At 64.1% G+C, this 24,851-nt stretch overlaps 3 protein-coding genes across 11 annotated transcripts in view; 1 reads left to right on the forward strand and 2 right to left on the reverse strand.

Annotated features, from left to right (window-relative positions):
* NIN (ninein) overlaps positions 1-2,935 on the reverse strand; it is a 61,224-nt gene extending 58,289 nt beyond the window's left edge. For 5 of the 9 annotated variants that reach the window (XM_040557852.1, XM_040557856.1, XM_040557857.1 and 2 more), the window contains exon 1: positions 2,167-2,364. The gene's annotated coding sequence lies outside the window, so the exon portion shown is untranslated. The other 4 variants (XM_040557861.1, XM_040557862.1, XM_040557853.1 and 1 more) reach the window with 3 other exon arrangements.
* Positions 2,936-6,564: 3,629 nt separating this feature from the next.
* ABHD12B (abhydrolase domain containing 12B) lies at positions 6,565-11,145 on the forward strand. Its single transcript, XM_040557890.1, has 13 exons — positions 6,565-6,716; positions 7,668-7,795; positions 8,228-8,330; positions 8,421-8,540; positions 8,937-8,967; positions 9,055-9,100; positions 9,185-9,314; positions 9,384-9,424; positions 9,597-9,676; positions 9,763-9,845; positions 10,348-10,426; positions 10,549-10,673; positions 11,014-11,145. The coding sequence occupies exons 1-13, from the start codon at positions 6,601-6,603 to the stop codon at positions 11,033-11,035; spliced, it is 1,104 nt and encodes a 367-aa protein (XP_040413824.1). The 5' UTR covers positions 6,565-6,600; the 3' UTR covers positions 11,036-11,145.
* A 402-nt stretch (positions 11,146-11,547) lies between these two features.
* PYGL (glycogen phosphorylase L) lies at positions 11,548-24,793 on the reverse strand. Its single transcript, XM_040557869.1, is given in 23 exon segments — positions 11,548-11,896; positions 12,164-12,230; positions 12,638-12,772; positions 12,850-13,057; positions 13,218-13,359; positions 13,520-13,578; positions 13,695-13,842; positions 13,914-14,015; positions 14,146-14,260; positions 14,362-14,525; positions 15,182-15,328; positions 15,827-15,919; positions 16,067-16,210; positions 16,720-16,802; positions 16,882-16,993; positions 17,354-17,485; positions 18,688-18,791; positions 18,974-19,052; positions 20,184-20,285; positions 22,332-22,480; positions 22,483-22,666; positions 23,703-23,960; positions 24,137-24,793. Coding segments are annotated over 23 exon segments (3,084 nt in total). The 5' UTR covers positions 24,299-24,793; the 3' UTR covers positions 11,548-11,701.
* Between the last annotated feature and the right edge of the window lie 58 nt (positions 24,794-24,851).

The raw sequence follows: 24,851 nt of genomic DNA on the forward strand, positions 1-24,851 counted from the left end.
CCGAATTAAAGCCCAGCCTTTCATCTCGGCTCCAGATGGGCCAGCAGCTGAGATGCAGGAGGGCGGCTGGCGGGATAATAGCGGCGCTGAGCACCGGCGGCAGCTGGGCCAGGCTGCCCCGGCCCACCGAGGGGGAGAGGGGCCCTCAGCCCCTCCGGGGTCACTCCGCTGGCATTTATCTTCAGCCTCGTGGGTCATTTGAAGTCCCCCTCCCAAACGGCCAGCTTGAGGAAACCGCGCAGGTTTAGGGAAAACGCGCTTTTCCTTCAGTTTCTGTTCCGCCTACAACAAGTCCTTGGCAGCAAAGCGTTCGGGATAACGGGACGGGGAAGTTTCACCAGCATTTCTTTCCTTCCTTTAAATCCAGCCTCTCCAGAGAGCCAGATAACCTTCACAGCACACCACGCAGAGGCCTGATACAAGTACATTCTCGGCTAAATTTAACTCAAATAATACAGGCTAAAAATCCTAATTACCGCTTAGCATAGTAAATGCTGAATCAACATCAACCCCCAAGCTTTAGCCTCGAACTACAGAAGACGCACACTGCCCAGTCGATCCCTGCACCATGGGGGTAAAGACGGCACAGTGAGCACAGCACCTTTTTGTGCCAACGCAAGGGTGCATCAAGCCCAACGGCGCGTTTGCTCGGCACAAGGCTCATGGAGCTATTTCGGGCTGCGTCACTGATGGTGTCTGTGTGCCTGCACCAGCGGGCAGGGGCCGTTCCCCTGCAAGGCACAGAAAGGTGCTGCCCTCACTGCTACCCTTGGTTGTCTCAACTCAAACGAGGGGCTGACAATTAGCAGCGTGCGACCGCCCACTGGAGCTGCATCTCATGGCCAGGTCCAAAACACGACAGCAGCTCCAGGACGTGACCATTGTCTCCCTGTGCTGAGGAACCCGGGCAGGTGAACAGCACCTTCCCTCTGTGCTTTGAGGCCCAGGGTGATGGGAACACAGCTGCCAAGAAAGGCCCGGACCCGGACACTGATGGGTTTTGTTACAAGATGCCCAGCAGGCACTGAAACAGGGTCCTGGAGCTGAGAGGCCGGAGCTGGGGTTGTCCCAACTTATGGTCTCCTTTCCCTGATGATCCGTCTCGCCCACCGCAGCTGTGGCCAAGCTGTCGTGATTCACCGCTCACACCGCAGACCCCGACGCCTGCTCCAGGGAGATGTCTGAGCTAAACCCGCGCCAGGTCCCACCCCGCCGCGTGCCGTCCCCTCTCGGGGAGCTGTGGCTCTGTGGCAGGTCGCACAATGGCGAGAAGGCAAGGGGAAGGAAAACAGCAAGAGGGCAGCGAAGCCGCCAAGCGTCAGTAAATCACTTCGGGTCCGTAAATCACCTCGCAGCACGCCCGGCTCTTCAGGGGTCACCACCAAAGTCAGCCGTCCAGCTGGCCGTTCCTCCTCCCCATTGAGCACCGCAATAATTTCCGCAGCCTGGCACTGGGCTGCTTCGCACCTCAATGCCACCTTCCACCCCCCACCCTCCCCCCCAAAACCACAGCAACCCCCCCCCCCCCAAAGCCGGCGGAGAAAGGGGATCCTGTTAACCAGCCTCGCCGCTCCCCAGATTAGAGCGGCGGCACGTTAAGCGCCAGAAATTTATGTAAGGAGCTTCGGAATATTCACGCCACCTCGCTATTTGCATCGCAATGGGGCCCTTTCAGCCAGCAGCCCGCACGCCGCCAAGCAAAAAAAAAAAACACACAAAAAAAACAAAACAAACAAAAAAACAAAAAACAAAGCACCCATCTGGCCGGGTTTGTGCCGCGGCCCCTCGGGGAGCCCCCGGCGCGGTGGGACCCGCGGTGCGCACCCGACAGGCGGTGATTTTGGGGGATGCCAAGCGAGCTGCTGCCGGCCCCCAGAGCTTCCCCCCCCCCCCCCCCCCCCCGGGCTGAATCACGGCTCCCCCCGCCCTCAGGCACGGCGCCGAGCGCCCTCATCCCTGCGGCACCGGGGCTGGAGGCGATGCGCAAGGACGGGTGCGGCTGCGCCAAGCAGGGCGCACGGAAAAAAAAAAAAATAATAAATAAATAAATAAAATTAAATTAAAAAAAAAAAAAAAAAGCGCCTCGGACCCCAGCTCCTGCGGCTGACCCTAAAAAAAAAAATCCGGTTTGGGGCTGCCCCCAGCTCCCCCTCCCCCAATCCTTACCGTGCCGCCCACCTCCCGGGATGCGCCGGAGCCGCCGTGCCCATGGCTTCCTACCGGGGACCGGCTGCTGCTGCTGCAGCGGTGGGGGGGGCTTCGGCGGCGACAAACCAACCCCCCCCCCACCCCCCGGCTGCCTCCAGTTCCTCCCCCGGCAGCCTCCTGCAGCTTTCACAGCCGGGGCAGAGCCGGCCCGGCGCCGCCTCCCCGGAACGGGAGGGCCTGGGGGGGGGGGGGACACGACTCGCAGCACCTCCGGTATTAGGGGTGGCCCCCGGGGGGGGGGACACGAAGGGCGAAGCACCCGGGGGGCGCGGCTGAAAGGGGGCACCCCAACCCCGGTGCCGCTCACCTGCCTGGAGCGCGACCACCCTCACCAAGGGGCTGCCGGGGCCGGCGGGGGCTTTTGGCACATCCCGGCCCCCCCCCCCCCCCCAGCACCCCACCGGGAAAGGGTGGGCTGCGCCCCGGGACCACGTCGGTGCTGGGGTGCCCCCTCCCCATCACCCCCATCCCCCCCACCATCCCCATCACCCCCCAGTGCTGGGGTCCCCGTCCCCATCACCCCCCCCCCCACAATGTTGGGGTTCCCCCCCACACACCCCGTACCGGGATCCACCCCCCCCCCCCCCCCGGCCCCAGCTCACCCGGCGCTGCTGCCGGTGCGGGGAGCGGTGCGGGGAGCGGTGCGGGGCAGGAGCGCGGCTGCCGGGGGAGGCGCCCGGTTCAAATGCGGCCGCGTTTATTGGGCCGAGGCGCGGGGGCGGCCCCGGGGGCGCGGGGAGGCCGCCGGCCCTTTGTGCGCCGGGAGCCGCCCCCCCCCCCCGGGCGCCGCCCCCGCCCCGGTATCGCGACAGCCGGTATCGCGACATCCCGTCGCCCCCCAGCCCTCGCGCAACCCGGGTCCCCCCCCCCCCCCCCCCCGCCCGTCCGTGCGTCCCCGCGGGTGACACCCGGGCCCCCCCCCCCCCCGCAGAACAGCCCCAAAAAGGGTCCCCACTAGGGGCTGGGGACCCTCTCAGCTCCCCCCTCGCCAGCTCAGCACAGGGAACCCGGCTGCGGTTGTGGCTTCTCTGATGGCTAGTAAGGGGTTGTGCAACCCTGCAACCCGCTGCGGCACGCAAACTGATTTGCCTCTCTGCTAAAACTCGAGGGCCGTGCTGGTCGTTGGGCACTTTTCTCTCTTTCTTTCTTTTTTTTTTTTTTTTTTTAAGATGAACCTGAAATTGGTCCGAGGGTTCGAAATGTTTTAAGAGGGTGGGAAACAAAAACCTCGTGGCCAGAGGCAGGGATGCACGAAGCCTCGCTTCGGTGGGGAACCCCGCTGGAGAGCCACGGGGTCCCGTAGGAGAGCTGGGCCGGCCTGCCGTGCCACCCCACGGCCGTGGGGACACAGGGGACGTGGCACGGGACCTGGACACCCCGATAAACCGTGTGGTGGCATCCGGAGCAGCCCCGGTCCCCGTGCACCCGCGCCGAACGTCACGGCCTTCTGCGGCAGTGCCACCGCGGTGGGACGTGGTGGAGGGGAGCCGGACCCCGGCCGCGGGGCACGTCCCCGCATCGTCGGGGCGAGGAGAGGGGGCTTGAACGGGAACGGGGCCTCCGCGAGGGGTTTGCCGGACAGATGTTAGCAGAGAGGGCTTTGTGCTGGGGGAGGGCTCGGGGGGTTGTAAAACAACATTGCCATTTTTCTCTGCGGCTTTCTGCTGCTCTGACACTTGCTGGGGCTTTTCTTCCTTCTTCTTTTCTTTTCTTTTCTTTTCTTTTCTTTTCTTTTCTTTTCTTTTCTTTTCTTTTCTTTTCTTTTCTTTTCTTTTCTTTTCTTTTCTTTTCTTTTCTTTTTTCTTTTTTCTTTTCTTTTCTCTCTTCTCTTTCTCTTCTTTTTCTTCTTTTTTCTTCTCTTCTCTTCTCTTCTCTTTTCTTCTCTTTTCTTTTCTTTTCTTTTCTTTTCTTTTCTTTTCTTTTCTTTTCTTTTCTTTTCTTTTCTTTTCTTTTCTTTTCTTTTCTTTTCTTTTCTTCCCTTCCCTTCCCTTCCCTTCCCTTCCCTTCCCTTCCCTTCCCTTCCCTTCCCTTCCCTTCCCTTCCCTTCCCCTTTCCTTCCCTTTTCCTTCCCATTTCCTTCCCTTCCCTTCCTTCCCTTCCCTTCCCTTCCCTTCTCCCCTCCCTTCCCTTCCCTTTCCCTTCCCTTCCCTTCCCTCCCTTCCCTTCCCTTCCCTTCCCTTCCCTTCCCTTCCCTTCCCTTCCCTTTCTTTTTCTCCTTTTTCCACGTTTGCTTTTTCATCCCCGGTCCAAGCACTTCCATTATGCGAAGCCGAAACCATCTGGTGCTTTGTTTTGCTGCTAGCCCTGCTAGTGCCAGGACCTTATCCCCCGCACCCTCCTCCTTGCCGCTGCCTCGCTAATCCACCGAACAGCCCCGAAAAACCACGGCCGCCACCAAACAAAGGCGCTCAGCGCGTGCTTGCGTGTGCCCAGCGGTGGGGACAGCAGCCGGCGCCGTGTCCCCGTGTCCCCAGCCAGCCCGGGTGGCCTCGGCGGTGCCGGGGCGCGTCGCTGCGGGGCGAGCGGGGAGAATTCCGGACTCGTTTTCAGGACCGGCTGTTTGCAAAGGCATCCTGATATTTTCTCTCCCCCTCTTCCCGTGGGAGGAAAGCGTGTTTGCGGAGCCCCGCCAGCCTATTTCGGGATCCCCCCCACCCCACCCCCCCCACCCCAGCGAGCAGCTGCAGCCGAGCGTCGCATCCGCCACCGGCGCTTCGCAGAGCGAGCTCGGAGGAAGGAAACCTCCGCTCGCCGGCGCCGTCACGCCTGGCACAGGAAAAGAAAGCAGGAATTGGGGGAAAACCAGGCCCGCTGAGCCCAAGCTGCCTCCCACGGCCGTGCTTGGCGGCTGCCACCCGAAAACGGGGGCTTAAGCTTCGCGTGTGTGCGCGCCCAGGGCCGCGGTGACCCCAAAAAGGGGCCACGGGGCCCTCCTGGCCCGGACGCGTGGCCGGGTGGCACCGTGTTTGCTGTTCCCCTCGCCCAATGGCTCGCTGCGGGCTGCTCGGTGGGGAAGGGGTTGTGGGGCTGGGGATGTGGGGCTGGGGCTGTGGGGCTGGGGCTGTGGGGCTGGGGTTGTGGGGCTGGGGCTGTGGGGCTGGGGCTGTGGGGTTCCTTAGGTGGGAGCCCCCCAAATCGTCGGCAGAAAGCCGCTAGGAAGCTCAGCGCCGGCAGCTGGGGCGGGAGAGAAGGGGGCCACGCAAGGAGCCCCCCCCCCCCCCCAGCCCCGGCCTTGGTTTGCGGCTCGCAGCTCGGGCACAGCCCCCGCGGGGATCCGCGCCCCGCCGCTGCCGCCACCCCCAGGGCTCCCGCACAGGGCGGGCTGCTGGGGGACAGGGGGACACGGGGACGGGGGGATGTGGGGACATGGGGACAGGGATACTGGGGATATGGGGTCAGGGGGATATGGGGATATGGGGACAGGGGGATATGGGGATATGGGGACAGGGAGACACGGGGATATGGGGACAGGGGGATATGGGGATATGGGGGCGGGGGATATGGGGACAGGGGGACGGGGATATGGGGACAGGGAGACACAGGGATATGGGGACAGGGGGATATGGGATATGGGGATATGGGGACACAGGGACAGGGGGACACAGGGACAAAGGGGCACAGGGCCAGGGGGATATTGGGGTCAGGAGGGCAGGGGGACGGGGGGGACAAGAGGACAGGGGGCCAGGGGGCCAGGGGCCAGGCTGTGTGTGGCACCGGCAGCTCAACGGGGACGGGAAGCACGGCTCAGCCCCTCCTGCTGGGACCGAGAGGCAGCTGCCGCGGGCGTTTTTTTATTTTACATTCGTATTTTGTTTCATTTTTTATTTTTTGTTGTATTTAATTATTTTATTATTTTTATTTGTATTTTTATATACTTTTAGTTTTAGTATTTCTTATTTTATTTTATTTTATTTTATTTTGTTTTGTTTTGTTTTATTTTATTTTATTTTATTTTATTTTATTGTATTTTATTTTATTTTATTTTTCTATTTTTCATTTCCATTTTTATTTTTATTCATACCCCTTTAACCCTGGGAGCTCCCCCCCCCGCCCCGGCCGCCCCGCCCCGCCCCCTCCCACCTCCCCCGGGTGGGCGGGACCACAGGTGGGCGTGTCCTATGGGCGGGGCCAACCGAGAAGGGGGCGTGGCCTGAGCGCGGGGGCGAGCAGCGGGCTGGGCGTGGCGAAGCAAAGGGGCGTGGCCACAGGGAGGAGCATGAATGCTGGGCGGGGGGTGGGCGTGGCGTGGGCGTGCCCACAGCGGTGGGCGGGGTCCAGGGGTGGGCGTGTCCCAGCGTGGGCGTGTCCGGGGGGTGGGCGTGGCCCCGGCGGTGGGCGTGGCCCCGGCGGTGGGCGTGGTCCCGGTGGCGCGGCGGGCAGGCAGCGGGCGCGATGCGGCGGCGCGGCGGTGCGGAGGCTCCGGGGCAGGGCGACGGCGACAGCGGCGGTGCCCAGGCGGCGGCGGGCGGGAGCTCGGCAAGGCCCCAGCCCCAGCCCCAGCCCTCCCGGTGAGTACCGGCCCCGGTACCGGAGCCGTTTCCGGGCCGTGTCCTGGGCGGCTGTGGGTGCTCGGGGTGGCACCGGGGCGGGCAGCGGGGTTTCGAGGTGCCCTTCACCGACCCCGGTGCCTCCGGCCGGTCCCATCCTGCGCCCTCCTGGTGAGGGTGCTGTGCCCGGGGCGGTGCCGAGCTGCCTTTGCCTTTTGCAGCCCATTCCTGCGGCGCTGCCCGCTGTGCTCCGGTGGTGCCGGCGGGGTCCGAGCTCCGCTTGGCTGCCGGTCGCAACCCCTGCCCTACAAGCCCGCCGCGCCCGGGCTGGTTTCCCCATCGCAGGGCCCAGGAGGGTGCGATGCCAGCCAGCTGCATGTTTTGGCCTTTCCTCTCCCTTGGGTGCTCGTCCTGAGCTGCCGCAGCCGGGGCCGGCTGCGGGGGCACGGCCGTGTCCCGTGGCACCCGAGCAGGACGAGGACACAACCAGAGGTGGGCACAGCCATGCTGATCCCACTGCCAGGCATCGCTCAGGAGCCCTTTGCTCTGCTTCTCCGCAGCGCTGGGGGCTCCCCGAACTCTTTCCCAACTCCCTTCCTCGGCTCCGGGGGGATTGCGCAGGCTCCCGTGGCTCCGGGACGCCTCCACGAGCGGGTCTCACCTGCCTGGGCTCCGGGCGTTGCCACGTATCGGTGACTCCCGGTTGCCGGTTTTGCTTGCCGGGCACGTGCCCTGCCCTTCCTGCCCACTCATGGCCCCGTGGGAGGCCGTGGAGGCCCCGGGTGGCGGCGGCCTCTCGCGGCACTGAATCACGGAGGGGTGCTCCGAGGGCTTGGCTCCATCCCCAAAAGCCAAAAGTTAGGGGGGGGCTCAGCCCTGAATCAGCCACACGGGGGGCAAAGGACAGCTGTGGTGTGCCCCAAACCCTTGGGGTGGTTGGGGATGTGCTCACGGGGCTGTGTCGCCTTGCAGGGGCTGGCTGGGCTGGTGCCCCCGGCTGCGCACCCTCCTGCTGGAGCTGCTCCTCATCTACGTCTCCGTGCCCTTCCTCATCCGCCTCTTCCCCGCCATCCTCACCAAATTCATCTTCCTCAACTTCCGTGAGTGCCCCGGCGGGGAGAGCTCAACTTGGGCGAGCACAAGCTTTTGGGGTGCTGCTTTGGGGTAGGAGGGCCGGGGGGGGTCCACTCCGATGGCACGGGGCCAGCCCCCAGCTGCAGATGCAGCTTTCCCCGTGGCACGCCGTGTTTTGCAAGCCTCAGTAAGGCGCTGGCGCTGACCCTATTTGCTGCCCGAAGTTGCGACACACGTGGGCACGCGAAACATCCGTGGGCTGAAGCGTCCCGGTGGCAGGAGGTGGCCGAGGGCTGTCCTCGTGTGGTGGTGGCGGTGACACGTCCTCGGGCTTTGGGGTGAATTATTGAATTAAACAGCACCACGTGGCTGTGGGAGATGCACGAAAGTGGATGGGTTGGGGGGTTCCCGGGTGCTGCCCGGCCGCCCCGCCGTGATGCCCCCCCTGTCTCCCCCAGTGGCCTTCCCCTTCTTCGCGGACCTGCGGCAGCCGGCGCTGCTGCTGAACAACACGGTCAGCCTGCGCCTCGCCACCGAGCCCGGCGTCTCCGTCGGCATCTGGTGAGCAGGGCTGGGCATCCTCCTCCTCTTCCTCCTCCACCTCCTCGTCCTCCTCCCGTGGAGGACCACGACCCCCGTCCGTCCCCGCAGGCACACGGTGCCGGGCAGCAGAGGGGCCGAGGCGCGGGGCCAGGAGCAGAGCTGGTACGAGGAGGCGCTGGGCGACGCTCACCCCGTCATCATCTACCTGCACGGCAATGGGGGCACCAGGCGAGTACCCGAGGGCCGCGGTGACACCTCGGGTGGGTGGCAGCTGCCCTTCCCGCGGGGGGTGCACAGGCTCGGGGACCCGCGTTTGAGCGCTGAACCCGATGAGACCTCGCACATGTCCTAGTGATGCTGTCCCAGGGGACAGGATCTGGGTGCTCTGGGGTCCCCTTTGCTCCCAGGGGATGGGATCTAGGTGCTTTGGGGGACCCCTTTGCTCCCAGGGGACGGGATCTGGGTGCTCTGGGGTCCCCTTTAGCTCCCATGGGTGCACAGCTGTCCCTCGTGTGACCCGGCCCTGGCAGGGACGGTGTCCCCAAGCTGGCTGTGTCCTGGCAGAGCGGGGGAAGCCAGGTACCCCCTGCACGCACCGAGCTTTATCCTCGCTTTCCCCATCAGGGCTGCGAGCCACCGGGTCCAGTTCATGAAGGTAAGTGGGGACCGGGACGGGCGTTCGGCTCGCGCTGGCTCCGGGGACACGAGGTGGGGACGTAACTCTGTGCCACTCCTCCGCCAGCTGATGGGGGCCGCCGACTTCCACATCGTGGCTCTCGACTACAGAGGTACGGCCGCCCCCTGCCCCTCGCTGAGCGATGCCCTGGGGACTGTCCCCTCCGGGCCGTGACACCCAGACGTGTTCCCCGCAGGTTACGGGGACTCCAGCGGGTACCCCACGGAGAGCGGCTTCACCACGGACGTCCTGGCGCTCTACGACTGGGTCAAAGCGCGGAGTGGGAACAGCAGCGTCATCTTCTGGGGACACTCCTTGGGGACCGGGTAGGTGCGGGGCTGGGTGAGGGGTGTGCCGCGGGTGCTCCCCCCTCACCCTCACCTCCTTTCTTGTAGGATTGCAACGAACGCGGCCAGAAAACTGCAGGAGGAGCGAGGTAACCTCCAGCATGGGCTGGGTTGGCTGCGTGCCGCTCGCCAGATTGTGGGGGGTCCCCATCGCTCTGCTTGAGCATCGGGTGGGGACAAGCCGCTGTCCCCATCCTCCTTGACCCCAACCACCCCCCCGCAATGCCCCCCTGGCTGACTCCCACCCCGTGCTGCTCTCAGGGGTCCAGGTTGACGCCGTCGTGCTGGAGTCGCCCTACAACAGCATCCGCGAGGCGGCCGCCCACGTCCCCATCACCACGGTGAGCCCGGCGGCCCTGCGCGGTGGCTGTCCCCGCTGTCCCCCCCCGGTAGCGACTCAGCAAGCATCCTGCTCTCTCCCGGGCAGATTTACCGGCAGTTCCCGGGTTTCGAGTACCTCATCTTGGACTCCATAGCTCTGGCCAACATGTTCTTCCGCAACGATGAGAAGTGAGTGCACGGCGGGACGGGGCGAGGGTGCTGGGACGGGCACCTCACGCCACGCCGCCACTGCAGCGTGCGCTGTGTTTGCTCAGCTTACTCATGCCTCAGAAGTGCCTTTTATTTGTGTAAGGTCAGAAATCGATGTTACTATCGGGCTCCGTGACCATCTGATGGCCTTTTATTTTTGTTCCTCTGTTGAGCGCGACGTGCTCGCATCCCACCCACACGGCGTCACGCGCGCCGCGGTGTGGGGTCCTCCTGCCTCGGCGTTCGTGGGCACCTTTGCAAAAAGCTGCCTGGTTTGGGGGTGCTTTTGCAGTCAGAGCACCCCCGAATGGTGTTTAAGGTTATTAATGTCTTGAGGGGAGCAGCTTGTGCATCACGCTGCAGAGCTCAGTCAGCTCCCCTGGACACTAAAGGGCTAGATTTGGGGTGAAGGTTGTCGGGGGGGCTCGGTGGGGCAGGGGAGGCTCTGGACTGACCCCAGCACTGTGCCTGCTGCCCACAGCGTGAAGGTGCTGGCCTGCCCGCTCCTCATCCTGCACGCAGAGGACGATGCCGTGCTGCCCGTGCACCTGGGACGCAAGGTGGGCACCAGGGGGCTGCAGGTGGTCCAGGGGCTGCCGGGGGGGTAGAGGGTTTGGGACCCCGCTGGTGGTCACCGACCCGAGGAGGGGCCCTGCACGCCCCTAACCCTGCTCCCACCCAGCTCTTCGAGACCGCACGCGGCGCCTACAAGGACAAGAGCAAGGTGAAGTTCATCACCTTTCCCAAAGAGCTGGGCCTGGGCCATGACTACATCTCGTCCAACCCCGAGCTGCCTGCCCTGGTCAAGTAAGTGCTGCTCCGTGGAAATGTGGGGAGCAGAACGAGCCTCGCCTCTTCCTCCCGGAGTGCATCTTCCCCTGCAGCAACCACGCAGGTCCCTTCCCCATGCTCCTTCCCGTCCCCCATGGGGTTTTCTGGCATTTATTTTTCAAGCCCCAATTGCTCCTCACGGCCCCCCGAGCCCATCATCAGCCCGGTGGCACAGGGAGGTGGCACAGGGACGGCACGGAGACGCAGCTTTGCTCAAAGCACAGCCCAGACCCACGCCCAGGGATAAGAAATGATGCTCTCAAGCAGCCCAGGAGGGTCAGTGACACAGTGCGAGGTTTATTGCGTCTCGTTGCAGAGACTTCTTGAACATGAAGTGACGCCAGCCGCTGCGTACAGCACCCGTGAGCACTCCCCCCACGCCCCGCACCAGGAACCCGTCACAGCACTGACCGTACTTCTGTACGTAATAAACTCTACTGAGAAACTTTCTAGTGCTCCCGCTGACTTGAGGATGCTGCAGGTTGCTCGGGGGATGGAGATATTGCTGCTGGGGATGGAGACAGTGCCATGACATAGCTGCTACAGGGACAGGACAGAGCAAGCGGGGACCGGGGGCGCTGCACAGGGCAGGGTGCGGGTTGCTGCAGGACGGTGAGGGTGCAGGGGGTGCATTGCAAACACTCTTTGCCTCCTCACCTCCCTGGAGCTGATGCCTTGCGACCAGCAAGAGCTGCATCCCAAAACCCAAACCCTGCTTTGGCATCGCGAGGGCCCAGCTGCGCCCCCCACCCCGTGCCACGCACAGCCCCTGCACACCCGCTTTTGGCTTTAGCTTTGCTGTAAGCAAGCCCAGTCCCTCGTCTCAGGTTCCAGTAAACACCCCTCCGGCTCTGCTTGGCACTTTTATTTTTAGTACCTACCGCAAGCAACAGGTCAGAACAGTTTGGCTTTTCGCTATAAAACTCCCCCTCCAGCAGCAGCAGCAGCGGGGCGGCTGCGTCACAGCGCAGGCTGCAGCATCCTTCGCTCCCCCCCCCCCCCCGCTATGCCCGCGCCGCCGTCCCGTTGGGGGTCCTGTCCTCGGCCACCTCCCGCGGCTCGTTGGGCGGGGGGATCTTCAGGTCGGACGGCTCCACGTGCCAGATGTCCCGGGCGTACTCCTTGATGGTGCGGTCGCTGGAGAACTTGCCCGCCGCCGCGATGTTCCTGATCACCATCTTGGTCCACGCCTTGGAGTTCTGCGAAGAGGCACGGGGATGGAGGTGGCACCCGCGGGGACCTGGCCTCAGAGCCTGTCCCCAACACCCAGCTGCGGGGGGGGGGGGCACCCCGTGCCAGACCCCTTCCCAGGGATGGGATGAGGTGTGCGGGGCTGCGTTAGCCCCTGGGGATGCAGGGAGAGCGACCAGACCGAACCGTGCATAGGGTGGCACCGAGAAATTTGGCTCCGGTTGCTGGGCCCTGCGCAGGGCCGGCCCTGGGCTGGTTCCCCAGCTGGCACTCACCAGGTACAGCTCGCTGACTTTCTCCTGGCACTTGACATAAGCCTCGTAATCCGCAAAGACTTTGAACCTGCAGCAGCAAAGGAAGGGGGAGTTAGGGAGAAGAGGAATGTGCGGGTGGGAGCGAGTCTTTGGGGGCAGCTCTGGCTGCCAGGGCCACAGCGAGGCGTCAAACAGCTGCTTTGGGTGAATTAAGCCTCCGCAGTCCCCTTTGGATCAGAGCCCGCTAGGAAAGCCTTCGAGATACATCTGTCATCACCCAAACGCAGCCTAGCCCCAATGCACCCAGGCTTTAAGGCAGCACACGTCAAGTGCTACCCATAGGGAGCCTTTTGTGCCAGGGGAACATGAAGTGCTCAGCACCAGGGCCAGGAACTGGGTGGGTGGCTGGGGCAATGGCTGCTCTGCACGGGTACATGGTGTTTGGTGGGGACACCCAGCCCTGGGGACGGGTGGCATCCTGGCCGCGAGCCTCACCGGTCGTGGTGGAAGAGCATGTTGACCACGTCTTTGAAGAGGTCGGGCTCGTTTGAGGAGAAGAAGCCGCCCTTGATCTGGTCAACAGCTTGCTTCAGCTCGGGGAGCCGGTCGTAGTACTGCTGGGCATCGTACCTGGCGGGGCAGGGCCGGCATGAGCCGGGGGTGCTTGGGCTGCCCGCAGCGTTCCCCACCGCATCCCCCGTCCTCACCCTTCCTTGTCCAGCTCCGCGACGTCCTCCACCCTCATGCCGAAGATGAACAGGTTTTCCTCGCCGGCCTCCTCGGCCATTTCCACGTTGGCTCCATCCATGGTGCCGATGGTCAGAGCGCCGTTCAGCATGAATTTCATGTTCCCGGTGCCCGACGCCTCGGTGCCCGCCGTGGAGATCTGCTCCGACAGGTCGGTCGCAGGGATCACTGCCAACAAGAAGACACACAGCCACTTGTGGTGACCAACCCTGTGCTTGCATCGTGCTGAAGGATGTTAGAGATGCTTCCTTGTGGCGATGGAGCCGTGGGCTGGATAGCAGCCATAGGGGTGATGCCCTCTCCCCGCCTGGCACCCCGCAGGGACTACCTTTCTCCGCCAGGGAGACCCTGTAGTTCTCCAGGAAGATGACCTTCAGCTTGCTCCCCACAACGGGGTCGTTGTTCACCACCTGAGCCACGGCGTTAATGAGCTTGATGATCATTTTAGCCATGTGGTAGCCCGGGGCAGCCTAGGAGAAGAGCCGTGGGTGAGCCTGGAGGGCCAGCACGTGGGGCAGGCGAGGAGCACCCAGCTCCCATGTGCCCAAGGAGGTGGGGACCCACTGAGGACGACGTCTGCACCCAAATCCCTTAGGGCGTTTCCAAGGGCTTCCCCCAAACCCAAATTACCTTGCCTCCTATGATCACCGTCCTAGGAACAAACAGCTTCACAGGATCCCTCTTGATGCCTGGAGGAGAGGGCAGCACCAGTGTCACCTCTGTGCCAGCTGCCGCCCCGGGGGCCAGGGATGCTCGTGCACCCCTGGGCATGCCGTGGGTCCCTGCTGGGTGCGCGGTGGCTTACGGTTGTACATGGTGATGATGTGCAGGCAGTTCATCAGCTGCCGCTTGTACTCGTGGATCCTCTTCACGTGCACGTCGAACATGGACGACGGGTTGATCTTCACCTTGTACTCCTTCTCCAGGTACAGCGCGAACTTCACCTTGTTCTCCTGGCCGAGGGCAGGGAGGGTGTCAGCCCCGGGCCCCCCGCATCCACGCCCCCCGTGCCCGCGCCCCTCACCTGCTTCACTTTGGCAACCTCGCGGATGAAGAGGTCGTCGTCCACAAACTCGTGCAGCTTCGCCAGCTGGCTCAGGTCCCGCACGTAGTCCTCCCCGATTTTCTGCAGGAGGAGCACAGGCGAAGAACTCGGGCGAGATGCCGACACAGGGCGAGCAGCCAGACGGACGGGGCTGGGGCTGGCAGCAGCACCCCTGGGTGCGGCGTGGGGCACGGGGAGCCCCCTCGGTTACCTCCGCGATGAGCTCCGCCAGCCCCGGGTTGCAGAGCAGGAGCCAGCGCCGCGGGGTGATGCCGTTGGTCTTGTTCTGGAACTTCTCGGGCTCCAGCTCCGCAAAGTCCTTGAAGCTGCAAGGGCGAGGGGGGAGCAGCTTCAGGCTTGCCCCCCCAGCCCCACCACAGCCTTTGTGAGCTAAGAGGGATCCCCAGTGCCTCCCCCCCGCCCTTACACTTCAGTCCTGACTATCTCGGAGTGGATCTTGGCCACGCCGTTGACGGCGTGGGAGCCGACGATGCAGAGATGAGCCATGTTGATCCTCTTGGTGCCTCCCTCCTCTATCAGGGACATCCGCCGCAGCCGGTCCATGTCGGTGGGGAAGAGGGAAGCGATGTGCTGTGGGTGGAGGCAGGGGGGGTGAGCAGTGCCATGGGGACGTCCCACACGATGGGCCATGCGGTGTCCCCATGCATTTGATGCCTCCAGGGTGATGGCTTTTACTCCAGGTGAACCACCTCGTCTGCTGCCCTTCTGCCTCCTGTGACACCAGCGGGTGTCTCTGGACATGCAGACCCCTCTGGCCCCACAGAGGAGGGCTGGGGGGCACCTGTAAGGCTGTTCCAGCTCAACTGCAGCACAGGAGGCCAAGCCACCAGCTCCGCCATACCCCCATCCTCATCCTTCCCCGAGACGAATTTAGTGGTTAAGGAACAAAGAAATGCCACCAGGAAAGGCCCTGGGGCACTGGGTGAGGCCTTTAAAGCAGCCACTGAGTGCAGGATGGCAATAAAGTCACGGGGTGGCTGGGGTTGGCAGCACCTCTGGGTGCCCATGTGCCCCCCAGCCCCAGCAGGGTGCGCAGCCCCATGGCCAGGCGGCTGCTGGAGATGTCCCCGAGGAGCCCCCAGCCCCTCTGGGGAGCCCGAGGCTGGCAGGAGGGGCCTTGCCTCACCTCACCGGGTTCCTGTGCCAAAAATGAGTGCCAGAACCACCCAGAACCTGACCCAGGCACGGGGCGCACCGTGTACCACCCAGCCCCGGGGCGCACTCACGTCCAGGTGCCTCTGGTTGATCTCGTAGATGATCTGCAGGTGTCTCGGGAGCAGCTTCTCCACCAGGTCCACCGGCCAACGCTCCAGGGCCTCGGGGAGCACCGTGTGGTTCGTGTAGGCGAACGTCCGCTTGGTGATGTCCCAGGCCTGCGGGCGGCAGCGCGGCGTGGGCAAGCCCTGAGCACCCGGCGGGGTGCAAGCACCCACCCGTGGCCCTCCCACCCGTGGCTCCTCCACAACCCACGGCCCCCAGCGCCACAGGGGTGGGCAGCGGGGCCAGGCTCGTCCCTCTCCAGCAAGAGGAGCTGGGGATGGGGAAGATGGGAAGGGGAAGACTTCAATGCAACGGGTGAGACCCAGCCCCAGTGCTCCAGGTGCCACAGAACTGGTTCCACTGGGCGGGCGGGCTGAAGGGGGGTGCCCGTGGGTGCTGGCACCTGGCTGCTCCCAAGCCACCGGCAGCACAGCCCTGCCAGCCCCGGCGCCTGCCTGAGCTCCCGTGCGGTGTGGGAGCCGCTTGCTGGATCCTTCCCACTCCTGTGTGGTGGTTAATTAATGGTGCTAATGGGGGAACCGTCCCAGTACATGGGGAAGGGGGTGCGCTTTGCCACCCGGTGCAGGGAAAGCCATGCTGCTGCTCCCAACCTTGCTCCAGGGCAGCTTCTCGATGTCCACAAAAATCCTCATCAGCTCGGGGATGGCCATGGCAGGGTGCGTGTCGTTCAGCTGGATGGCGACCTGCAGGGAGAGAGTGGCACCTGGGGGACACACGGGTGGCACGCGGGCACCCTGTGGAGCCCACAAAACCTGCCCAGAGCCGGGCACAGAGCAGGGGGGTGGCAAATTGAGCTGGGAGGCATGCACTGGAGCAACCCCAGCCCGTACCTGGTCGGGGAAGGTTTCAAACACGGTTCGGACGCTGTCTGTGCTCCCGAATTTGGAGGCTTTGAAGCGGCGTATGATGTCCTGGAGGGTGGCGGCCACGACGAAGTACTCCTGCTTCAGCCGCAGCTCCTTGCCCTCGAAGAACTGCCAGCGAGAGGAGCGGGGTGCTGCTGGGGCCGGCGGGATTGCGCCATGCCCCCGAACACGCTGCTGTGCACGGCTGCCGCCGCACCCAGGGAAGGGCTCGTGTCACTTTGCATCATGTCACATCGTGTCACATCGTGTTGTGTCCCTGTGCACGGCAGAGCAGCCATGCGGGAAGAACGCCCCTAGCAATGGGGTTAGGGTGGCAAGAGCAGCTCGAGGCATCGCCTCCAGTCGCGGGCCAGCACCGAGTGGCAGGGAAATGCCACCCAGGTCCCAGTAGTCTTCAGCCATGCTGGAGTTTGCCCCAGTTTTATATTTTGAGATTTGAGGAATACTTCTTCAGCAGGACGTGCTCCTCTCCTTGCTGTGCCCAGGCATGGGCTCATCTCTGCCGCAGCGATCCCTGGCCAAGGGCACCTGGAGGTTTGCAGCCCACCCCAAGGCCCCTCTGCAGCACAACACACGCTCTCCAGCCATCCTTAAAATGCCCCCAGTTCCCAACTTACATTGTCATTGGGGTAGAGGACGCGGGAGATGTTCTCAGCCAGGTTTCTGTCCAGCACCGCCTGGATGTAGTCCCCGACGTTGACTGCGGGGGAGCAGAGGGACAGGGTGGGGGTGACCCCGCTGCGCCCCGTCCCGCTCGGCCCCCGCCGGCCCCCACTTACAGTCCCGCAGGTTGAAGTCGTTGGGCGCCCGAGCCGACCACAGCCGCATGGTGTTGACGGTGTTGTTCATGTACCCGGGCACCGGGGTGTCGTAGGGCAGTGCCAGCACCACCTAGGGCATTGGCAAGCTGCACAGACCATGGCCGGTGTCCCCATGTCCTGACAGAGCCCTCCCATCCCAAACAAGCCCCAGGGAGGGATCTTGGGGTTGCACCCACCCTTACAGCCCTTGTGGGGCTGCGTGCACGGTCCCACTCCGGGGACACCCCAGCTCCCCTGGCTGTGGTTTGCCAGAAGCCCCCCAGAGATGGAAAGGTGCTTGTGAGGGCCAGGAAAAGCCCGATTTCAGCTGTCAGGTCAGGCCGTGCACTGCACCGAGCCCTGCTGGAGGTGCTTTAGGGCATGGGACAACCCATGGTTTTGGGGACAGACCCACCAACCAGGGGACAAGCCACCAGGCTGTGACCCATACCTGGGTGTCAACCCACTTAGCGCCAGTGCCGGAGTGCTCCACGCGGCCGTAGAAGTGCACGGGCAGCATGTACTCGGGCCGGGCCTTCTCCCAGGGGTTGCCGTGCCGCAGCCAGTCGTCGGCCTCCTCCACCTGCCCGAGGGAGCAGCGGTGGTGACGGGGCCACCAGAGTTGGGGACGAGCCCTGACAGGGCCACCCGAAATGGCGACGAGCCCTGCCGCCGGCACCCGGTGGTGGCAAAGGGGCCGCGGCCAGCTCCGTGCGGCCTAAAGCACCGATTCCTCTGGGTCTTGTAATTGGAGGGCCTTGTAATCGGAGGCTAAGCCTCTGCCGGGTTTAATGAAGCGGGTTTGTCCCTGTCCAGATTAGCCGTCACCTTTGACACTGCCAAAGGAGGGCTGCGGGAGACGGGCGTTGCATAAGGGCCGCAGGGGATGAGCCGTGCTGGGATGGCAGCCCGAGACATCGCCCTGCTCTTCATCTGTCCGCTGGGCGAGCGGCTCCGGCCTGCCTGGCCTCCCCGTCTCCATCAAACCACCCCTTCCCTGCCTGGAGGAAACTTCTCGGCCTCGCCTGGCACACAGAGCTCAGGGACAGGGCAGGAGCAGCGACCCCTCTGCTCCTCCCAAAATGTTCCCCGCTCCCGGCAGGGCCGTGACTCACGGCATCCGCACAGCCCCGGGAGGAGGGATTTCGGTGCGAGACGGACACGGAAGGAAAGCAAGTCAGGCCGATGACTTGCAGCTTTCTGCTAATTAGCAGTGTGCTGCAAGGCGGCTCCGCTGCCCTCCGCACCAGGCAGCTAACGGGGGCGGTGAGCCGGGGGCTACGTGCTTGTACTGGTTTAAAAAGTGTCACTTGCTCTTGAAAATGGAATCATGGAATACAGGATGGTTTGGGTTGGAAGGGGCCTTACAGCCCCCTGCCATGGGCAGGGACCCCTCCCAGGCTGCCCCCAGCCCCATCCAGCCTGGCCTGGGGCACCCCCAGGGATGGGGCAGCCACAGCTCCTTGGGGCAGCCTGCGCCAGGGCCTCACCGCCCTGAGAGTAAAGAATTTCTTCCTCGTATCTAACCTAAACCTTCCCTCTTTTAGTTAAAAACCATCACCCCTTGTCCTACCGCCACACCCCCTGACACAGACTCCCTCACCAGCTGTCCCGCAGCCCCTTGAGGCACTGTAAAGTCTCCCCGGAGCCAGAAGACCACCCGAGGAGAGCTTTAAACACGACAGCACCAGCTCTGGCTCCAGCAGCCCTGGCTTGAGGGGCAGGCAGGGCTCAGGGCTTCGGCTGTGCCGGGGGGCAGGCGAGGGCCGCGCGCCCCCGTCGTACCTGCCAGCCGTCCCGGATCTTCTGGTTGAAGATGCCGTACTCGTAGCGGATGCCGTAGCCGTAGGCTGCCAGCCCCAGCGTCGCCATCGAGTCGAGGAAGCAGGCTGCCAACGACAGGGAACGCATGGAGCAAGGAGAACACCGGCTCCTTCGCCCAGGGGAGCACAGGTCGGCAGCCTGGCTCGTGCCTGGAGCAGGGAACCCCCGGGGCGCGGGTGCCACCCCGCAGCCGATGCCGGCTGTGCGCCGCCACCCAGGGGACAAGATCTTTTTGGGGGTTCCTCACCTGCAAGCCGGCCGAGGCCGCCGTTGCCGAGACCGGCATCCTCCTCAATCTCCTCCAGCTCTTCTATGTCCAGCCCCAGCTAGAGACAAGGGGAGGTGACAGGCTGGGGGCTGTCTGAGCGCCCACCCCGCACCCCTGGGTGCTGCCCAATGCAGGGCAGGGACCCTCCCTGGTGTTCGGGCCACTCCACCAGCCTCTACAAGGGACACCCACGTCCTTCCCCTCGCGTGGACAAGCACCGGGGTGAGAGGTCCCCAGGACCCCCAGCTCTGGGGCAGGCACCCGGGCTGCCCCCCGGCTCACGCTCCTGCAGCAGAGACGTGCAGAGACGCGGCCGCAGCACCTGCGCAAGCAAATGCCAAGTTTCCAGCCCGCAACACCATCGAGAAAGAGGTTTTGCCTATGCAAAACTCCTCGGGCAGCTCAGCAGGAAATAAAGCAGGCTGAGCCACCCGTTCCCACCTCACCAAACAGAACGGGTCTGCCAGCTTCTCCCAAACCGGTCGGCTACAGGAAAGCCCAGCAGCACCAGCCCCTCGCTGGTGTTTCTCAGCACCGAATTGCACTGAAAGCCCTGAACACCTACAGAAATGTTTTAAGTGATTCCCATTATGCCAAGCATTTTATTTTAGAAATGTTTAGCATTTGGGTTTGTAGCACAGCTACACAACTGCTACGTAACATCCCACTCTCTTCCTTTACAAACCTGCCCCTGGCCGGGCTGTTGCCCTCACTGCAAGGTTAACAGGTTAAAAAAAATAAAAAGCCCTAAAAATAAGCTGCTCTCCCTTTGAACATATTTGTTTGAAACCTGTTCCTGCTGTTGTGCAACTGCTCCAGCCGTGCACGATGGTGTTTGTCAGGCGGGGCACGAGCACAGGGCAGGGTGGAAAAAAACCTTCACCAGCCCGAGCGCCACGCAGTGATGAGTGGCACCGGCGTGCCAGTGCCACTGGTTTAGGGAGGACAAGGTTTTATCCCCTCTGCCACAGGTTACAGCGAGCAACGGCCTCATGTGTGCCACCTGGGAGGCAGCTGATAGCAGGAGCTCGACTCCCCGTCCCGCTGGCACTGGATGCGGCCTGAGGTTTTTCCAGGGTATGCCCTGGCTTCTGCTCCCGGGCAGCGTTTACCTGCTGAGGCATCATCTGTGGGGCTGCAGGGTCTTCACCCCAAGCCAAGATGCGTGGCCAGGCCGCCCGGTGCTCACCTGGTAGACGGCCTCGTCGCAGGCGTTCTGCAGCCCCAGGTTGATCATGGTGTTCTGCAGCGTGCGCCCCATGTAGAACTCCAGGGAGAGGTAATAAATCCTCTGCGAGAGGAAACAGCCCACGGTCAGTGCTGGCAGGGCTGGAGGCAGCTCAGCCAACCCCCCCCGCAGCTCCCACCCGCTGTTATCTGACTTAGAAGACGAAAAAACCCGACTCGCAGTGTGGCTTGCAAGGGGAATTTTAGGGCTGCGGCAGGGCCTGTCCTCCCATTTTCCCTCAGAAATCACCTCGCACGTCCCTGCAGCGGGCAGAAGGAGCCCACCAGTGAACCCCCAGCCCCATCCCTGCCCTCCCACCCCACGCTGGCCCGGCCCCGCTGATGTTTTGCAGGCCGGGAGGAGGACAGCGCCGCTTTGTTTGCCCGAGAGCGGCGACAGCTCCGGGATGGTCACCTCGAGGGCACTGCGGTACAAAGTTAAACTTTAAAGAGGAGCCGTTTCCTAACGTCACCCCGAGCTGCAAAAGCAAGCCAGAAAACCAGAACTGGTGCCGGGGGGCACCCGGCCTCCTCGGGCCCTGCAGCCCCAGCGGGGTTTGGGGATGGCTGCGGTGCCGCAGACCCCGCCGGGCACGTGGCCGCTAACGCGGAGGCTTGTGTAAGCCGCCCCAAGCCGAGCCCTGGTGTCAGCACCGGCGGGTTTTAGGGCAGGATTGGGGCTGGAGGAAGCCGCTGACTCTGCAGGTTTCCCCGGGACCTCCTCGGGCGCTGGCTGGGCCGGTGCCGGCGGTGCCGGGGGCGGCCGATCCCTCGAGCAGGCTTTTTCACCCCGTGGGGAGGGGGTGCCAGCTCCCACCGGCCGGTGCGGTGCCAGCGAGGGGGGCACGGGAATAAATCGGAGCCGACAGGGCCAGGCAGGTGTCAGGAAGGGATTAGGGCTTAATCCCTCAGCAGGCAGAGCCCCGTGCTCGGCGCACACCGGCGGCGCAGCAACTCCCGCACCCGCCGCATCGCTCGGGCTCGGCCCCGCCACGGCGCCCGTGCCAGCCGAGGTCTGCCCGTGGCCTGTTTCGGGCTCTTTTCTCTCTGCAGCTAATTCACCCTAGAAGGCTTCGCTGTGCTTTTGGCAGGCGGCTCCCACGCCGTTCCCATGCTGCGCCCCGTGCTGCGGCCCAGCCGCGCTGTTTGTTTTGCAAAGCAAAGGGACGGCGGCGCCTGCCCGGGGACGGCGGGGAGCTGTGCGGGGCCGGGGGGGCCGAGGAGTGCCAAAGTGTGCCGAGGGGTGCTGAGGCGTGCCAGGGGGTGCCGAGGGGTGCTGAGGGGTTCCAGGGGGTGCCGAGGAGTGCTGAGGAGTGCCAGGGGGTGCTGAGGAGTGCTGAAGGGTGCCAAGGAGTGTTGAGGGGTACCAAGGGGTGCTGAAGGGTACCAAGGGGTGCTGAGGGGTGCCAGAGTGCTAAAGGGTGCCAAGGGGTGCTGAGGAGTGCTAAGGGGTGCCAAGAGGTGCCAGGGGGGCCGAGGGGTGCCGAGGAGTGACAAGGAGTGCCAAGGGGTGCTGAGAGGTGCCAAGAGGTGCTGAGAGGTGCTGAAGGGTGCGAGGGGGTGTCAGGGGGTGCCGAGGGGGTGCCAGGGGTGCTGAAGGGTACCGAGGGGTGCCAGAGTGCTAAAGGGTGCCAAGGGGTGCTGAGGAGTGCTAAGGGTTGCCAGGGGGTGCCGAGGGGTGCCGAGGGGTGCCAAGAGGTGCCAATAGGTGCTGAAGGGTGTCAAAGGGTGCTGAGGGGTGCTGAAAGGTGCCAAAGGGTGTGAGGGGTGTCAGGGGGTGCTGAGGGGTACCAGGGGGTGCCGAGGGATGCCACGGGGTGCTGAGGGGTGCCGGAGGGTGCTGAGGGGTGCCAAGGAATGCTGAGGGGTACCAAGGGGTGCTGAGGGGTGCCGAGGAGTGCTAAGGGGTGCCAAGAGGTGCCGAGGGGTGCTGAAGGGTGCCAAGGGGTGCCAGAGTGCTGAGGGGTACCAAGGGGTGCCGAGAGGTACCAAGGGGTGCCAAAGGGGGCCAAGGGGTGCCGAGGGGGCTCCAACCCTCCAAGCCCGGAGCTGCCCACCACTCCCGGGGGGCTGCCGAGGTTCCTCCGGGGGCCGGGTGCCCCCCACCCACCTTGGGGTCCCGCTCGTAGTAGTGCTGCTGGGTGCGGATCCAGCGCCCCACCAGGTGGTCGCGCACCGTGTGCGCCAGGGCGAAGAAGTAGTCGCGGGGGGTGGCGACGTTGCGGTCCTTGACCAGGGTGAAGTGGAGGTGCCGGTTGAGCCCCTCTTCAGCTCGGCCACGTTCTCGGCGCCCACGATGCCGCGGATGCTGATCTGCTTCCGCCGCTCCTGGTCCGACAGCGGCCGCGACATCGCTGCGGGGACACCGCGGGGACACCGCGGGGGGACACCACGGGGGGACACGGGGGGACACGGGGGGACACTACGGGGACACACGGGGACACACAGGGACACACACACACACACACACACACACGCAGGGACGGGGCTGGCAGCGGGCACCCACCGCGCTCCGCCGGCACCGCCCCGGGGCCGCCCACGCGTGGGGCGGGCGCCGCGGCCACGGGGCCCCGCGGGGAGGGTGGGAGGGGTGGGGGGGGCGGCACCGGGCGGCCGGGGGAGGAACCGGGGGGGGTGGGGGGAAAGGGGGGGGGGGAAGCACCGCCTCCGGTCCCAAAGGGGAAGCGCCGCGCTGCCAGCACGGTCTGGGCGCTGCCCGAGCCCCCCTGCCCGGAGCCCCCTTCCCCTACATCCCCCCTCCACTGCACCCCTGTCCCATCTTCCCTTCCCCTGCTCCCCCTTCCCCTTCTCTCCTTCTCCCCTTCCCCTGCACGCTTTCCCCGTTCCCTTCCCTTCTTCCCTTTCCCTTCTCCCCTTTCCCTGCTCCCCTTCGTCTGCACCCCCTTCCCCTGCACCCCCTTCCCCTTCGCCCCGTCCTTTACCCCCTTCCCCTGCACGCTTTCCCCTTCTCCCCTTCCCCTTCTCCCCCTCCCCTGCACCCACTTCCCCTGCACCCCTTTCCTTTCTCCCTTTCCTCTTCTCCACCTTCCCCTGCTCCCCCTTTCCCTTCTTCCCTGCCCCTGCTCCCCTTCCTCTGCACCCACTTCCCCTGCACCCCTTCACCTGCTCCCCTTTCCCATCTCCCCTTCCCCTGCACCCCCTTCCCCTGCACCCCTTCCTCTTCACCCCTTCCCCTGCACCCCTTCACCTGCTCCCCTTCCGCTGCACCCCCTCCTCTGCTCCCCTTTCCCTTCTCCCCCTTTCCCTTCTCCCCCTTTCCCTTCTCCCCCTTCCCCTGCACCCCCCTTCCCCTGCACCCCCTTCCCCTGCACCCCCTTCTCTTCTCCCCTTCCCCTTTTCCCCTTCCCCTCCTCCCTTTTCCCCTCTCCCCCTCCCCTTTCCCCTCTCCCCTCCCCACTCCCCCAGGACCCCCCTGCTCAGCTCCGGGCCCCCCTCAGCCCCCCTCAGCCCCCCTCAGCACCTCCCGGGCCGGGTCCCGTCTCCGCGTCCCGCTGCCGGGTTCTGCCCTGCACCGGTTCCTGCCCGCGCTTCTTCCGGAGGGCCAGAGCCCGGCTATCGGCGAGCAACGCAACTCCTCTTCCTCTTCCTCCAGCCAGCTCTGCGCAGGCTTTCCGGGCGTTTTTCCCTGCCCAGGCACGGCAGAAGGGAGAGAAAAACCAAACCCGCTGCTGTTTGGGAACACGTGCGGCGTGGGAAAGAGGGAAGGCGACCGATCCTCCTGATTTTTTACGGGATAAATTAAAGGATTATTGGGTGGAAGCTTGGGGGTGGTGAATTTGGGTGCCTGGAAAAGGCTTGTGGTGCTGTGCAGCTGGTGCTGGTCCCGCAGGAGGCTCTGCCCTCGCCCTTGGGTGCTGCCCCCGGCCCCTGAGGGACTCCCCCACCCCAAATTACCGGCTGGGCTACGTGCTGCACCGGGGACAGAGGTTCCTGCATCTGCGGTGTCCTGGGCACGTTGCCCGTCTGGAAGGGATGAGCATCGTCCTGAGGCAGTAATGCAAGGCAGCAGCGATTCCTTAGCCCTGGACTCCAGCCCACGATGAGCTCAGAGGCCATAACAGTGAAAACCTCCCTGTGGCCCTCTTACAAAACTCAGAGCAGACACAGATACCCCAGCAGCAAACCCCTCTCAGGCTGCTGAGACGGGTTCTTGACTTCAGAAACAGCCCCAGCACCACCATCCCTTAGCATTTTTATTCCATAAAAGCCCCTCAAGGGATTTTAACGTTGCCAGCACTGCAACAGGGCGCTGGGCTCCCACTTGAATTTCTTGAAATCACTTTATTGCTAGGTTATTTTCTCTCTTCTCCACCCGTCCTTGCTAAAATTTGGCAACCAAGCAGGGTCTGGCTGCAGGGACCACCCCGAGCAGCCACCCGCACCCAGCCCCGGTAATCCTCTGTCCTGCTGGGTGCCGGCCCTCCTTCACCGGGGTGGTGCTGGCATTTCCAAAATAACTCATAATGGATGTGCTTGGAGAGGGAAAGGCTTGGGGAAGGACATTTGGGGACGGCTGGCCCTTCAGATCCTTTCGGATTTGGCACGGTGTTGTTGAGGGCTGGGGGCCGCAGGGGTGCGTGGTGCCGCTGCGGTGACCCATGGTGGGGGG

The sequence above is a fragment of the Cygnus olor genome, chromosome 5, assembly GCF_009769625.2.
Source record: "Cygnus olor isolate bCygOlo1 chromosome 5, bCygOlo1.pri.v2, whole genome shotgun sequence".
NCBI classification, from domain to species: domain Eukaryota; kingdom Metazoa; phylum Chordata; class Aves; order Anseriformes; family Anatidae; genus Cygnus; species Cygnus olor.

Excerpts from the sequence above, each read along its gene's own strand:
- ABHD12B (XM_040557890.1), top strand. The coding sequence starts at position 6,601 with ATGCGGCGGCGCGGCGGTGCGGAGGCTCCGGGGCAGGGCGACGGCGAC. Across the intron at positions 9,677-9,762 it reads CCCACGTCCCCATCACCACG|ATTTACCGGCAGTTCCCGGG; the intron begins GTGAGCCCGGCG and ends TCTCCCGGGCAG. Across the intron at positions 10,427-10,548 it reads CCGTGCACCTGGGACGCAAG|CTCTTCGAGACCGCACGCGG; the intron begins GTGGGCACCAGG and ends GCTCCCACCCAG.